Genomic DNA, 16,659 nt, shown 5'->3' on the forward strand with positions numbered 1-16,659 from the left:
AAACATGTTTATAAACAAAGGGCATTTTGTGACTTAAATTAACTAATACTGCTTTCGTAGAATAGTATTACTCTTACAAAATTACAAAAATATAGTCCGTCCCATCCTCCTACAAAAGTTTGTTTTCTTTTTTTCTTTGTAAATAATTTCTGTTTAGTGTAAAGTAAGAAGAAATTAAAAGTGTTTTGGAAATAACAAAAAATACTATTTTTGTGTCTCAGAAATACATAACTTGTAGTGAATTAAATATTAAGAAAAAGGCATTTCCTATGGGAAGTCCTATATATATATATATGCAGCTTTATATATATATATATATATATATGCAGCTTTATATATATATATATATATATATATATATATATATATATATATATATATATATATATATATAGAGAGAGAGAGAGAGAGAGAGAGAGAGAGAGAGAGAGAGAGAGAGAGAGAGAGAGAGAGAGAGAGAGAGAGAGAGAGAGAAGGATGAAGGGGTGAAATAATATAAATTTAACAAATGATGTTGCATCCCATAGTTCGTTCACCTTCAACACAAAAGCACTGATCTTAGCTATTTGTGTAACATATTTTCGACCATTACATTGCACGTCGTTAAATAACACTTGTGGTAGATCCAATATAGGCTCTATAATGTCTTTCAGTGCTTGTCGTATTTGTCCTAGATTACAACGCATTTAAAGCGAAACAGAAAAGGTTACATACCATAAAACGAGCGCCAATGACGTTAACAATATTTTCAACTAACGCTCTTTAAATCCCACAGAAATGGCATTCTAGCTCAAATCATTAAGACACTGATTACCGAGTTACTGGTAATACAGTAAAGAAACAACTGGTTTATTGTATAGCCTGTATTACGACAACTGGTTTATGTATAGCCTGTATTACGACAACTAGTTTATTGTATAGCCTGTATTACGACAACTGGTTTATTGTATAGCCTGTATTACGACAACTGGTTTATTGTATAGCCTGTATTACGACAACTGGTTTATTGTATAGCCTGTATTACGAGAACTGGTTTATTGTATAGCCTGTATTACGACAACTGGTTTATTGTATAGCCTGTATTACGACAACTGGTTTATTGTATAGCCTGTATTACGACAACTAGTTTATTGTATAGCCTGTATTACGACAACTAGTTTATTGTATAGCCTGTATTACGACAACTAGTTTATTGTATAGTCTGTATTACGACAACTGGTTTATTGTATAGCCTGTATTACGACAACTGGTTTATTGTATAGCCTGTATTACGACAACTGGTTTATGTATAGCCTGTATTACGACAACTGGTTTATTGTATAGCCTGTATTACGACAACTGGTTTATTGTATAGCCTGTATTACGACAACTAGTTTATTGTATAGCCTGTATTACGACAACTGGTTTATTGTATAGCCTGTATTACGACAACTGGTTTATGTATAGCCTGTATTACGACAACTGGTTTATTGTATAGCCTGCATTACGACAACTGGTTTATTGTATAGCCTGCATTACGACAACTGGTTTATTGTATAGCCTGCATTACGACAACTAGTTTATTGTATAGCCTGTATTACGACAACTGGTTTATTGTATAGCCTGTATTACGACAACTGGTTTATTGTATAGCCTGTATTACGACAACTGGTTTATTGTATAGCCTGTATTACGACAACTGGTTTATTGTATAGCCTGTATTACGACAACTGGTTTATTGTATAGCCTGTATTACGAGAACTGGTTTATTGTATAGCCTGTATTACGACAACTGGTTTATTGTATAGCCTGTATTACGACAACTGGTTTATGTATAGCCTGTATTACGACAACTGGTTTATTGTATAGCCTGTATTACGACAACTGGTTTATTGTATAGCCTGTATTACGACAACTAGTTTATTGTATAGCCTGTATTACGACAACTAGTTTATTGTATAGCCTGTATTACGACAACTGGTTTATGTATAGCCTGTATTACGACAACTGGTTTATTGTATAGCCTGTATTACGACAACTGGTTTATTGTATAGCCTGTATTACGACAACTAGTTTATTGTATAGCCTGTATTACGACAACTAGTTTATTGTATAGCCTGTATTACGACAACTGGTTTATTGTATAGCCTGTATTACGACAACTGGTTTATGTATAGCCTGTATTACGACAACTGGTTTATTGTATAGCCTGCATTACGACAACTGGTTTATTGTATATCCTGTATTACGACAACTGGTTTATTGTATAGCCTGTATTACGACAACTAGTTTATTGTATAGCCTGTATTACGACAACTGGTTTATTGTATAGCCTGTATTACGACAACTGGTTTATGTATAGCCTGTATTACGACAACTGGTTTATTGTATAGCCTGTATTACGACAACTGGTTTATGTATAGCCTGTATTACGACAACTAGTTTATTGTATAGCCTGTATTATGACAACTGGTTTATTGTATAGCCTGTATTATAAGTACCAGTCGCTCATGATCGCACGTTTTTCAGTACCCGTGTTCTCGCTGAACTTAAAAACGTCATTATATTAAAAGATGCAATTAGTGGTAAATATTGGAATAGATTTATAAAAGTACATTTTAGAAAAGATGATCTGAGGACAACTGAGTTGACTGCGTTAGCTCGTTGACTCCCGATTTCCGCGTCAACATTCGTTTACACCATATTGAATTTACACATTTTACATCTTCGACAAAATCGAATTTCTGTGAAAATCTCTAAAGTTAATGCATTAATATGCACGTATTTACCCTTCTATGTCGATGCATCATCAAATCTATTTGTTTCACCGTTCAATTCCTCTCTCTTTATTTTGTACTTGCCTGAATAGACCAAAAGACATGTCGCTATCGATCATTGAAAAATTACTTTCTGGTTCGGCGGTAATTGCAATCTTTTCGTCTGCTTTTCAATTGCCAAATACTGTTCCACGTGTGAACCTGGGCTAATATCCGGTTTTAAATAATTAGGCCACCATGAACTTCGTGGCACCAGCTGTTCTAATTTAATTCTTGCCCCGCAAACACATCCGGGCATTTATGACACTAAAGCGACCCAATCAGAGCTGGTCGTTACACCAATAGAATTTTATTTGCAGGAGTAATGGAAATGCGACCGTTCTGCGCATTCGCAATTGGTTTTCTTTGATTACACTTCCCTAACGAGGTGCAGGTCTTTTTCTTCTCTTCTGTTTCTTGCATGTTAGATTTGAAGGAATACACACAGACGTCTTCTATAAAGAAAGCTGCATTTGATAGCGAATACTATTAGTGCATCAGTGCACACTATTTAGAGATCAATATAGGCTGTTTTATTCTTTTAAAGAGCACACAAAAGATACATTGCATTAAATATAAAAACTTAAAATTGTTAGTATGAATAAAAAGGTTATTTTAAAAGATAATTCAATCAAATTAAGGAACCATGCAATTATTTGAGATTTCATATCGATAAAAACCAAACGAAATTAAGAGGAGGATAAATTGACCTTTGGCACAATCATTAGTGCTTGCAATGTTTTATTAAAGGAACCGAAGTGACTTCATAATACTTGATGTTGTTCAGGTGCATTCTTCGTGTTTATAGATCTGTTCTGTACGGAATGAAAGCATCTGTTGAAATGCACGTGATTTAACAGACTACCCCGAGTATGTAGCCATTAACAGAGGATTAAATAACTTACAAGCAATACAGCTGGGTAATGAAACATTATATCGATACATTTATACATCTGCAATTCCTTTTAACGCAATTATTTCAAATTGTATTTAGCGGTTGGAAAAAGAAAAACCCCGAAATAATACATACAAGATAATTAAAGATAAAAATCCATATTAAGCAACCACTTGAATGATGAGAAATGCATTGCATATACTTGTACATTATTATATTTATGTAAGCTGATTGTAATTTTAATAACTAAGACTATACTGACTATTGATGCAGTCCTTTTAAATATGTTATTACAGATAAAAAGAAAAAATTAAGTCAAAGTAAAACAGTGGTAAAGGCATATTATCCATTTACTATTAGCGTCATTCGCTGAGCAGTAATTATTTAGCGTATTGCTTATACCTTAACATGAGTTGTCTTTGTATTAAGGGACCTGGAAGGATGGGAAACAAAATCAAATAATATATATTTAGCGTATTCACTGAACTGTGTTTGCTTATTCACTTCATCGTTACTCACTCCCCCCCCCCCCCCCAAAAAAAAACAAAAAAAAAACCCAACATTCAAACAAGAGCTGCAAGGGTATCACGACACGGTATCATATCGATATATCAGTTGCAATAATATTCTTTCCTATCTGCGTGCTTGCTCGACCATTTAAATAACGTGCCACTATCCACAACAGATTCAGACACGACCACTCCCGCCCATAGCCCACACTCTGGCTTCACCAGTAACCGCGTCCAGGGGCGGGGTATTCTCTAATAGTTCTATGTAAAGTGTGCAGACGTTGCTATAATGCCATTTGCAAACATAAATATAAAAACGTGTATGTATCGCAACATATCATATCGCAATCTCCCCGTATTGTTCCAAACTCTGGCGAAGACTCCATTGGAAGGAAACAATTCATGCAACAGAATACAGAAGGGCAACTGCACCCTCCAAATATATATATATATATGAAAATCGCCCCTTTAGTTTAATAGTGCTCTTTTGTTCAGCTGGATGAATCTCTAGAATACTTTGCTCTCATTCGTTTTACTGCCCCCACCCCAACCCCCCTCCAGATGTGTCAACCCCCAACCCCCAAAGCAAAACCAACTAAGCGCTTGATTGATTTCCCTAGAGTAGATCTGTCCTTATCTGTTAGTAGCACACAATAGAGAGGTTTGGCAACCACACCGTTACTGTTACGGATAGGGTCATCATTTTGAATGTACTTGGTGACGTCACAGCAGTTTGCTACTCGCTCGTTGAGATTTAAAGGCCTGCTACATATAATACATGTTGTGGCTAATATATAATTTTAAATACCACAAATAAATAACACTTCCAGAATGCCGCCATCTTTCAGTTCCTAACCGTGCTGATCTGCTACAGTAGCCAAACTATTAGTTATTATCGAACAGTAGTGGTGTGGTTGACTTTGTAAATTTGGCCCATTGCGATTATCCGTAACAGTAGTGGTGTGGTTGGCTTTGCAAATGTGGCCCATTGCGATTATCCGTAACAGTAGTGGTATGGTTGGCTTTGCAAATGTGGCCCATTGCGATTAACCGTAACAGTAGTGGTGTGGTTGGCTTTGTAAATGTGGCCCATTGCGATTATCCGTAACAGTAGTGGTGTGGTTGGCTTTGTAAATGAAACCTCTCTTATAACACAGCCAAAACTTGAGCCATTTCGAATACTGACAAACAACAAAACAACAAAATCCATCGTATTTTTCGATTCGTGTAATGAGCTAAGATATATTAAATCCAATATGTTTATTTCCATAGTATGTAAAGTAGACGTATACGTTTGCATACGTCATAAGAATACAGTGCAATAAAAAGATAATTTGTTATTAAAGTGATGTATTTCTGACTGGATAATACAACAATACGCCGTACAGCAATACAGCGTACACCAACTTTATCTCGGCCATAAGCACTACATTTAATAGTTCTTTAGGTTACACACCACCATTAATTACTCCATGGAGTTTAATACAATTTCTATGTCAGAATATATTCTGTGAAAAATACAATACTATATAGAGGGTTATGTGACTACTAATTTTAGGGAGTGCTCTCAACTGACAAGTACTGTGTGAAACATCAGCACAGGTCCACCACGGCATTTTTTAGTTAAAAGCAAGCACGGCAGAAGCAAGTAGACATTGGGTGGGGTGGATGGGGTGGATGGTGTGGGGGGCTCATTGAGATCGAGGGCGCAAAGCAAAATTTCTAGGGGGTTCGAAGGTATGCTTCCCCGTAAACGTTTGAACACTAGATGTGCTGAAATGCAATTTCCTGCATTCTACAAGTACAATTCATCTCTGCCTAAAAATGTACTACCAATATTATGTTTGATTCAGCCCCTCCCCCCTCCACTGCTCCGCCGTACCTGGTAACAATGTTCGTGCCTTATCACCACCTCGTGTTGCTGTTATACAAGTGCCACTATACCACTTACACAGTTGTTATCAGTTAATACTACACATAACAAGTAACTTGAAATCATTGGCTATTTAAATGCTACAGAGGTCATTCTACGTATAAACATCAAAGAAAGATTTTAAAAAGCACATCAGAATTGTGTAGTATTTTGTTTTTATAAGGAATTATTTCCAAAACGGGATTATATTAAACTGCGTAACGACACGACAGACGGTGGTGTGTTGCCTAAGTACATGCACGTGTATCAGGCTAACAGAACGATACAGCAATACGCCACACAGTACAACAGCACGGTACATATTCTTACAATAATATAATAAAAATAAATATTCGTTAAACAAGTATACCAAAACCAAACTGAACAGTACACAAATACATCGTACAAATGAACGCCCTGTCGAAGTTAAGCAGCAAAAATAACATCATTTACAGTCACATAGCTATACCGTTAAGTTTAAAAGTGTTCTTCTTTTTGTGATAGAAGCATTTAACTTTGTGTACACTGGTACTAGTATACTAGAATACTGAAAGAAAAATGCTAATATGTTTATAATTGGTACCCATCATGAAAGTCTTCCAGGGCTTTAGATCTCACTAACAGGTTCTCAATGGGCTTTTTGTCTGTTCTGAACACACCGATGTCTTGCTAGTTCATTGTGATAACAGCTGGTAAAGAGTTGTATCACAAATGTATTTCAAGTTATTTCAATCTAATTACAGCTTAACATTCCGTTGATTTTCAGGTGAAATGTTTTGAGGTTAGTCTGTTTGTACTTAATTTGGGCTTTCATATTTTGGGTATAGATGTACTTAATTTGGGCTTTCATATTTTGGGTATAGATATACTTAATTTGGGCTTTCATATTTTGGGTATAGATGTACTTAATTTGGGTTTTCTTATTTTGGGTATAGATATACTTATTTCGAGCACGCTCTTTATCGCTTCAGCTTTCCTAGCAACCTTGGTTTTCACAGAAACGTGCATTTTAATCCAATAAAAATAACAAGGAGTGCATAAATATAAAATAGTTCATCCCACCTGAAATGTCATAGAGAACATTGAATTCTGCACACATTCGATGTGTTACATTATGTATAGTTTGTAAAATTTTAATATTTATATTTGTCTTATTTTTATAATGTCCCGCGTCATTCAGTAAACCAGTACACCGTACAGCACGACATGAAGAACGTCAACTACGTCGTCCTATTTTAAATTGATCATTATTTCTAAACTGAAGTATTTCTTTCCTCTTACACTATTATTTTAAACCTAACCCATTTTCTATCATTCTTCTTGTGCATTGTTTAGTACAGTGTTTGCTACTTTTCAGGGGCGTACCTAGGCTTTAGAAAGGTGTGGTCAGCAGTTATTCCGTGTGTTAAAGCGCTAAGCAAGTTGAAAAGTATACTTAATTGAGTCGTACATTGCAACATAGGTAATTACATCCATGATTTTAGTCCCATTCAATAAAATTTAAAACTAAGCACTGTAACGCTCTGTCCAAAAGTAATAAAATAAATAAATAAATACATACATACCTAAATAATTTAATACATAAATAAATAAATAATAAACAAATACATAAACAATTTAATATATAAAGAAAGAAACAAAAATAAGAAAACAACAAATAAACTAAATCATGTCACACACATAAATAGTAGTTACCATTTAATACATTATCATCAATAATTTCAGTAGTTATAAACATCAATAATTTGATCACAGACATATATGACATATTGGTATTATACAATCGGTGTAGCCACTGTCACGGTCACTGTCACTGATCGCTGTTCGCGGTTCCGACGCCATATAACCGTAAATAAAATGTATTGAGTGCGTCGTTAAATAAACATTTCCTGATCGCTGTAGGTAGAAAAGTGCGTCTAGATAACCACGCCATAGTTCTAAACATTAGTGTATAAGGGAGCTCTTTTATTTGTTTCATTACTTAACAGATAAGAAGTAACTAATTTGTAACCACAAAAAACTAGTTTTAATCCCGTTCTCACAATCCATACTTTAAAAACTACTTTAAAGACATCGTTTGAAATTTCTACCGAAAGGTGTCATATGAAACCAACCATCTCAAATGAATTATAGAACAGTCTATAGAATAATAATAATTATATTAATCTTCATAAAACAATATGATGATGATGTCGAAGATATGATATTTTATCGAAAGCGCACAGTTAGCAGATTACCCGAGTGTTTCCAATATAACATTTCAAAAATTAGATCTTCTATTTTAACCTCATTTTAGCATTTGTCATTTTGTAAATAAAAGAAAAAAAGCAACGACTTTTTCAAAAAAAAAAACCAACGAAGAAGAAAGAGAAAGAAGATGAAAAACGAAAGAAGAAATTAATAAGAAAAATTAATGAAATGAACAGGGTTGAAAATTAACATGAAAACTATTGTCGCCAGCAGGGCCAGTTGAAGAAAAATCTTACTGGCCCTTCTCAAATTCAACTAGCCCTACAATTTAACTGCACAGCGAAAATCAAAATTTGAATTTTCTTTGTTGAATAATAACCATGTGTAATAATAGCCATGTATATAGACCGTTTGCGTCGAAAGGAAAACGATGAATTGCCATGTAACTTCATAAGGAATGAAGTTAAAATTCATATTAAATTAACATATTATTAAGTTTTAAACCCATACCAACCCAAATAACTTTTTTTTTGAAAAAGAAATCCATTACAAATAAAAATATTTCATTACAAATTACAATTAAATGATACAGATTAAATATCATTTTTAATACAGGTAAAGAAAAATGCTAGAACAGCCAATGTATGCAGCTTGACGTGCACTGTCTCTGAAGTAATCGATAATGCAGTATAAAGAAACTAAAGCCTTAAAAGGTAGAACTGCCGCGTGTTTTAGTAAATTAGTTTGGGAGTGGCAGTCCTCTTTATGGCGATGCAAGAGGGATGAACTCTCCGGTAAAGGATTTCCTCGGGGTTGGCTGTCCTCCTATAGACAAGGCACTAGATAAAGATTGATAGAATCATCCACTATTCCATATATTTTGTCGTTCAGATTTATCTTAGATGTTCCATCAAGATTTAACCCATACAATTTAATAAATATATATATTTTTTTCTTTACACTGAACTTCCACAAAAAAGTTATTTCAGATGGTATGGGTTTATAATTTAATAAATTATTACGTTTTTATATGAATTTTATATTTGCATGCCAATTACTAGTAATTGACTTTAGGAATAATCTCTGTAGTAATGGGAAAATGTCATTGTTAGTGTGAATTAGAACTACAAGATAAATTTTGATTTTGTTCCAGAATAAAATACAAGTAAGCTAATTAAACAGGATTAATTTGTTCCATAATATTTTAAAATGTCAAAACATAGGTCTATTAGATAATTATGGTGTATCCAGTCCATTCCATTCTGAGTCTGGTCAGTCTGGCGCTGTCAAAATATAGAACATGTTCAATAATATCGTCTCCTGCCAGAATTGTAGTTCGCTGTTGTCACATTGGTCATTCGATTCAGTTTTAGTGCGTTTCTTTTTTTAACTGTTACCATACTCGGCACTCTAAAATCGATGGTCGCCCAACGGACTACCTTTATAAAATTCTTAGTCGCTCTTAGCCAATAAAGGTCGCCACGGGCGACTGCTAATTTTCAACCCTGCATGAAGAAGAAAAGGAGGAGGAAAAGAAGAAATAAAGAAAGAAGAAAACAACCAGTCGCCTTCCCCAGTCGTTATGCCATCGACATAAACACATCAATCACTAAAGGCACAACTACATATTCTATTGGTCAAAGCCCCCGTTTTAGCAGCACATTTCCCGTGTTTATCTGAGACACAAAGAGAAAAGAAACAATATCACTTGGAACCTCGTTGTCCAACTTATTCGTCGGTGAAAACAAATGATCCATAAAACTCAAGTGCCTGCGATACATATCTAATTTTCAAACAAGAAATAGTTCCGAAGTAAAACATTGACCTAATGCGGCTAGTGCAAGGCGGTGGCCTTACTCGTAGACTACAGTTATCACTATATAATGAATGTGTGTGTTTTCTTTGAAGTGACCTTCAGTCGACGATTATCTTGTATAATGAATGTGTGTGTTTTCTTTTAAGTGACCTTCAGTCGACGATTATCTTGTATAATGAATGTGTGTGTTTTCTTTGAAGTGACCTTCAGTCGACGATTATCTTGTATAAATAATGTGTGTGTTTTCTTTGAAGTGACCTTCAGTCGACGATTATCTTGTATAAATAATGTGTGTGTTTTCTTTGAAGTGACCTTCAGTCGACGATTATCTTGTATAATTAATGTGTGGGTTTTTTTTTTGAAGTGAGCTTCTGTCGACGATTATCTTGTATAATGAATGTGTGTGTTTTCTTTTAAGTGACCTTCAGTCGACGATTATAATCTTGTATAAGTAATGTCAATCGTTCCGCTGCGGTACCACGACAATCTATCAACACCATGGCGGACCAAATTGTATTACTTTCTTGCCATGGTAGCCCAAGTGGCATTACATGTTATATAACACTTATTACACATACATATATTTTAATAATGTTAATAATCATCGGTCAATACGAATAGGCTAATAGCATAATGTATGAACTGACCAGATAGTATTATTTTCAGAATCTTTACAGAATATAATTAAATAAGTGTAGATAATTTAATACGAGAGAGAGAGAGAGAGAGAGAGAGAGAGAGAGAGAGAGAGAGAGAGAGAGAGAGAGAGAGAGAGAGAGAGAGAGAGATATGATAGGCCTTAAGAACCACCTTAATACATTTGACCTGATTTTGACAAAACTCGAGGTAGCATATTCTGTTCTGCAAATTGTAACAGGAAACATTTGTATCACATTCTCCTTTAATTTCCACAGTTATTCACAATTGTTATATTTATAACAGTGAAATCACGTTGAAGTTCAATAACGACATCTAACTTCATATGCGTCTTTACTAGTATTTATTAATAAACTGTAAATTCAACAGAAATATGTAAAGGTATTAATTTCAATCTTCCGGTATAGAAACACAAATAATAAATAAATAAATAAATAAATAAATAATAAAACATTAATGTCAATGTGAATAGCTCGACTACGTTCTGATATAGACTTATTGAGAATTAATAAAGCACCAAGTTTTCAGCGTGTTTGTTATTAATTTGAACAAATAAGCCGAGCTAAAAGCACACGAATAATTATGATAAAAAACGCATCTACAAAGAGCTACAAACAAGAATAAACCCAACCTTTGAACGTTATTAAATATAACGACAAAATATCTTAAAGCTATGAGAGTGAGAAAGAAATTTGTCAAAAACTAATAGCTATGTCATAATATTCATCGAATAATAAGTTTAAATGTTCATCTACATCCTAATATAAATAGACATGGTCAAAGAAAGCAGACCATTCGTAAGAAAACAGCGTAAATCTGGATTAGGAATAGTTAAAAAACCCCAAAAAACCCACACACAAAAAACCCACGACAGTATGCTTGTATCTAGGCCCAAGTGCAGAATTTGCACGAAGAATATTGAATATTACTATTGATGAACAATTAGTGCCAAAACTAGTTTTAAGACACCGAGGGCCTTGTGTGGATGAACGGTCTCCAAGAGAATGTATACCCACGGTCTGTGTGCATGGATGTCGATAGAAGGGCGGGACCGGGGTAGGGATGGAGCGAGGGGTGCGTGCGCTCCTGTCGTACACACCCCTGGGCCTGTCCTATCACGCACCTCACAGTTATATTATATACAGTAACACACGATGGAAAGAACACTACACGGTGAGGAATACCCGAGGAAATAGACAGTAACCGTGTCCCATGCGACAGCAATCAAAGCATATTAAAGCTGTTCTAGTATAATGTATAACATTGTAATATTATCAACGTGAATGAAGTAAATATATATGTACTGTATGGTATTGTAGTTTTTAAATGTGTCGAAATACTCTAGTAGATGTAGTCGGACATTGTGATATAACAATAGTAATAAAGTAAAAATTACATCAGATGCGGATCGGAGGGGGGGGGGGGAGGGGGGCAGGGGCCACCCATAATTTTGCGACAGTTATAATTTTATTATATATTAATGTTCATTTTTTTACGATCCCTTCCAAACTTCCCCCAAAGTTCCATTGGCATTCCGCCTAATGTCATTGCCCCCCCCCCCCCAAATGGATTTTCTGGTTCCGCCACTGTACATGTACTGTATGGTATTGCAGTTTTCAAACGTGTCGAAATACTCTAGTAGATAGTCGGACATTGTGATATATCAATAGTAATAAAGTGAATAAGTACATATAGAATATAGTATGACAGACTTTTAAAAAGGTTCTAGTATAATGTCTGACATTGTAATTCGGAATTGTAGGAACAAAGGTCAACAGATTCATTATCGTAGTACAACGATTATTCATATGAAATCGATAGTGTTTTGTATATCGACAGACAAGAGAAAAAACCAAATAAAAAAGAAAGATGAAAGATAATTGGCTGAGAACGACGCCTGCGCCCATCAACAACCTATGAGAAGTTGCGTACAATGAGCACCCAATACTTGTATGTGCATATTATACGTGGTAAGTATATTAAACATCAAACATCTGCAAAATCCAACAACTGAGTCGTGTTCAGGGAACCGGTCGCTCGCAGTCGCTCGCAACTTTGGTTTTTGCACCTATCGTTCAATACGTGCTAATTGGTAGATGAGCATGGTAGATGCCAGTCAAACTGTTGGCGAGCGCTCGCCCCCTGAATACATGCCTTATTTAGTATTTCCTCTCTCACAATCTGCCGTACGCGTTCGGTGCTTGCAGCAAGACTATTCCTGTGATGACGATGGTGGCGATAACGAAGAGAATGAGGAGAACGCGGTCGACGATCTGTGCCACTTGCTGCCATTCCACTTTAATGGCGTCGCGCTTGTCTTGATCTGCGAGCCGCATTTCGTTTCGTTCTATTGTCTGGTATACTTTCTGTAGAAGCCGAGTGAACTGAGCTTCAAAGTTTTCCATTATCGGAGCAGAAGTCCCTTCCGAATTCTGAAACCTGACGAAATTAATCCCACCATTGTTTTGTCGGGTGTCAGCCTCCAATTTCGTATCATGGATCCGTGTTACTTTCTCTGAGACCGTCTTGAATTCCTGAAAAATACGTACAATGAGAGGTATATCTCGGCCAGATGTACCACGTGTATACATGTCAACGTGTATGACTACTGTGACTTCCGTGTTTACTGTTTCTAGTACTACCACCACCACTACCACAACCACCACCACTTCTACAACCATTGCTACTACTACTACTACAATTTCTACTACTACTACTACTGATACTACTACTACTACTACTACTCCTATATCTACTACTACTACAACTTCTACTACTACTACTACGTCTACTACTACTACTACTACTACTAAAACTTCTACTACTATTACTACTACAACTACTACAATTTCTACTACTACTACTACTACTATACTACTATATCTACTACTACTACTTCTACTACTTCTACTACTACTACTACAATTACTACTACTACTACTATCGCCTTTACTGCTGCTGCATATGCTAGTACTACTCCCTTTGAACAGTAATAATAATCACAATCCAGCGTTTGGTAGACGATACACATTATTGTACATTATGCATTACAAATTCTTTAAAGATTCTCAAAACAAAATTTCATTTAATAACTTAAATTATTTTGATGTGAATTTTAAAGGTCGTATAATTTTATCTACAACCCGCAACTATGTAACTGTGATACTGTGGCTTTAACAGACATGTATACCGATACGAAATGGAACCCACACCATATTTAAAACGTCAGTAGCAGATATGAGGAGGGGGTGGAGTAGAAAACGAAGACATTTGATAAAATTTCTGATGATGTTAGTGCTTACAAGTGGAAACACCGCTCAGTACAGGAGGTTAACAGATTGACAAGGAAGATCAAATCTGCTCTTTCTTCATCAATTACTCCTTTATTGCGTAGCAGCCCGCTGACGACAAAAGTTTAAATTACTCCTTTATTGCGTAGCAGCCCGCTGACGACAAATGTTTAAATTACTCCTTTATTGCTTAGCAGCCCGCTGACGACAAATGTTTAAATTACTCCTTTATTGCTTAGCAGCCCGCTGACAACAAATGTTTAAATTACTCCTTTATTGCTTAGCAGCCCGCTGACGACAAATGTTTAAATTACTCCTTTATTGTGTAGCAGCCCACTGACGACAAAAGTTTAAATTACTCAAATTATTATTTATATATAGACAGACAAGTTTAAAGAACTCACTGCTGTCTTGGTGGTGCCCATTTCAACTTCCGTCTGGGAGGCCATTTTGTATCGGATGTAGGAGCTATTTCCTGAAGGACCATTGCATTCTGGGATAAACTGAAGTTAAAATGAATTTGTTTTTAATTTGTACTCAGAATTCAATACTTTTTGGAGAAAATAATTGCAAGTAAACAAAGATTAACAGTTTCTTTCTAAATTACCATCATTACTTTTTGTATTATCTAATATCAGTTGTTGGGATATGAGAGGAAGTTAAACAATTGAAATATATGTACGTAATAACAAAACATGCTGCTCAATAGAGTGTGTGAATAATGATGGACAATACTCATACAATGTCAGAAGAATACTACTTTGATACTATACAACTACACCTTTCGACCCGCCCCTTTGGCCTGTCAGAATATTGTGTATTCCAGAAAGGCGTGGTTATCCTGTAGTACTCACAGTATCCGCCACAATGAGACAACTATCAAATCTGCAGAACCGTAACCATAGACAAAGCTAAACGGATATCCCAGAACGAGGACGGTTGTCAAGTTACATACACAAAGCTAAACGGACATCCCAGAACGAGGACGGTTGTCAAGTTACATACACAAAGCTAAACGGACATCCCAGAACGAGGACGGGTGTCAAGTTACATACACAAAGCTAAACGGATCTCCCAGAACGAGGACGGGTGTCAAGTTACATACACAAAGCTAAACGGACATCCCAGAACGAGGACGGGTGTCAAGTTACATACACAAAGCTAAACGGACATCCCAGAACGAGGACGGGTGTCAAGTTACATACACAAAGCTAAACGAACATCCCAGAACGAGGACGGGTGTCAAGTTACATACACAAAGCTAAACGGATCTCCCAGAACGAGGACGGGTGTCAAGTTACACACACAAAGCTAAACGGATATCCCAGAACGAGGACGGTTGTCAAGTTACACACACAAAGCTAAACGGATATCCCAGAATGAGGAGGTGTCAAGTTACATACACAAAGCTAAACCCGCTACATTTTTCCATTAGTAGAAAGGGATATTTTAAATGCACTATCCCACAGGCAGGATAGCATATACCTTAGCCTTTGATATACCCGTCGTGATGCACTGGCTGGAAAGAAAAATAGCCCAATCGGCCCAGCGACTGGGCTTGATCCCAGATCAGCCGAGCGCTTTACCACTGGTCTACTCTCCCACCCAGCCCACAAATCAAATAATGAAATTCCACCAGCATGCTGGGCGCAACATTAGTTTTAAAATGGCCCTTCCGCGGCATTTTCGGTGAGGTCGTATTGTGGGACTGAATACTGACCTCTGTACTGTAGCTACTATCTGGACTGGTGAGTAGGATTGTGGGACTGTATACTGACCACTGTGCTGTAGCTATTATTTGGATTGGTGAGTAAGATTGTAGCTAATATGTGTTCTAGTGAGTAGGATTGAAGCTAAAATGTGGACTGGTGAGAAGGACTGTAGCTATTATGTGGACTGGTGAGTAGGATTGTGGGACTGAATACTGTTTGCTGTGATGTAGCTATTATGTGGATTGGGAAGTAGGAATGTATCTAATATATGGACTGGTGAGTAGGATTGTAGTTATTATATGGACTGGTGAGTAGGATTGTGACACTGAATACTGACCGTTGTGTTGTAGCTACTCTGTGGACTGGTGAGTAAGATTGTAGCTATTATGTAGACTGGTGAGTAGGATTGTAGTTATTATGTGGACTGGTGAGTAGGATTGTAGCTATTGCGTGGACTGGTTAGTAGGGTTGTAGCTATTATGTGGACTGGCTAGTAGGATTGTAGATATTATGTGGACTGGTGAGTAGTATTGTAGCTATTATATGGACTGGTGAGTAGGATTGTAGTTATTGTGTGGACTGGTGAGTAGTAGTGTAGCTATTGTGCGGACTGGTGAGTAGTATTGTAGCTATTATATGGACTGGTGAGTAGGATTGTAGTTATTGTGTAGACTGGTGAGTAGGATTGTAGTTATTGTGTGGACTGGTGAGTAGTATTGTAGCTATTGTCTGGACTAGTGAATAGTATTGTAGTTATTGTGTGGACTGGTAAGTAGTATTGTAGTTATTGTGTGGACTGGTGAGTAGGATTGTAGTTATTATATGGACTGGTGAGTAGGATTGTAGTTATTGTGTGGACTGGTGAGTAGTATTGTAGCTATTA

At 36.1% G+C, this 16,659-nt stretch overlaps 1 protein-coding gene across 1 annotated transcript in view; it reads right to left on the minus strand.

Moving 5' to 3' along the window:
- The window catches only part of LOC121381804 (neuronal acetylcholine receptor subunit alpha-10-like), a 125,140-nt gene that overhangs the window by 1,152 nt on the left and 107,329 nt on the right, over positions 1–16,659 (minus strand). The window contains exons 7-8 of the mRNA XM_041511160.1: positions 14,469–14,567; positions 12,953–13,308 (exon numbers count right to left, since the gene is read on the minus strand). Of these exons, the coding sequence (XP_041367094.1) occupies positions 12,953–13,308; positions 14,469–14,567 (455 nt within the window). The remainder of the gene's footprint in view (positions 1–12,952; positions 13,309–14,468; positions 14,568–16,659) is intronic.

The sequence above is a fragment of the Gigantopelta aegis genome, chromosome 9 (genome assembly GCF_016097555.1).
Source record: "Gigantopelta aegis isolate Gae_Host chromosome 9, Gae_host_genome, whole genome shotgun sequence".
In the NCBI taxonomy this organism is placed as follows: Eukaryota; Metazoa; Mollusca; class Gastropoda; order Neomphalida; family Peltospiridae; genus Gigantopelta; species Gigantopelta aegis.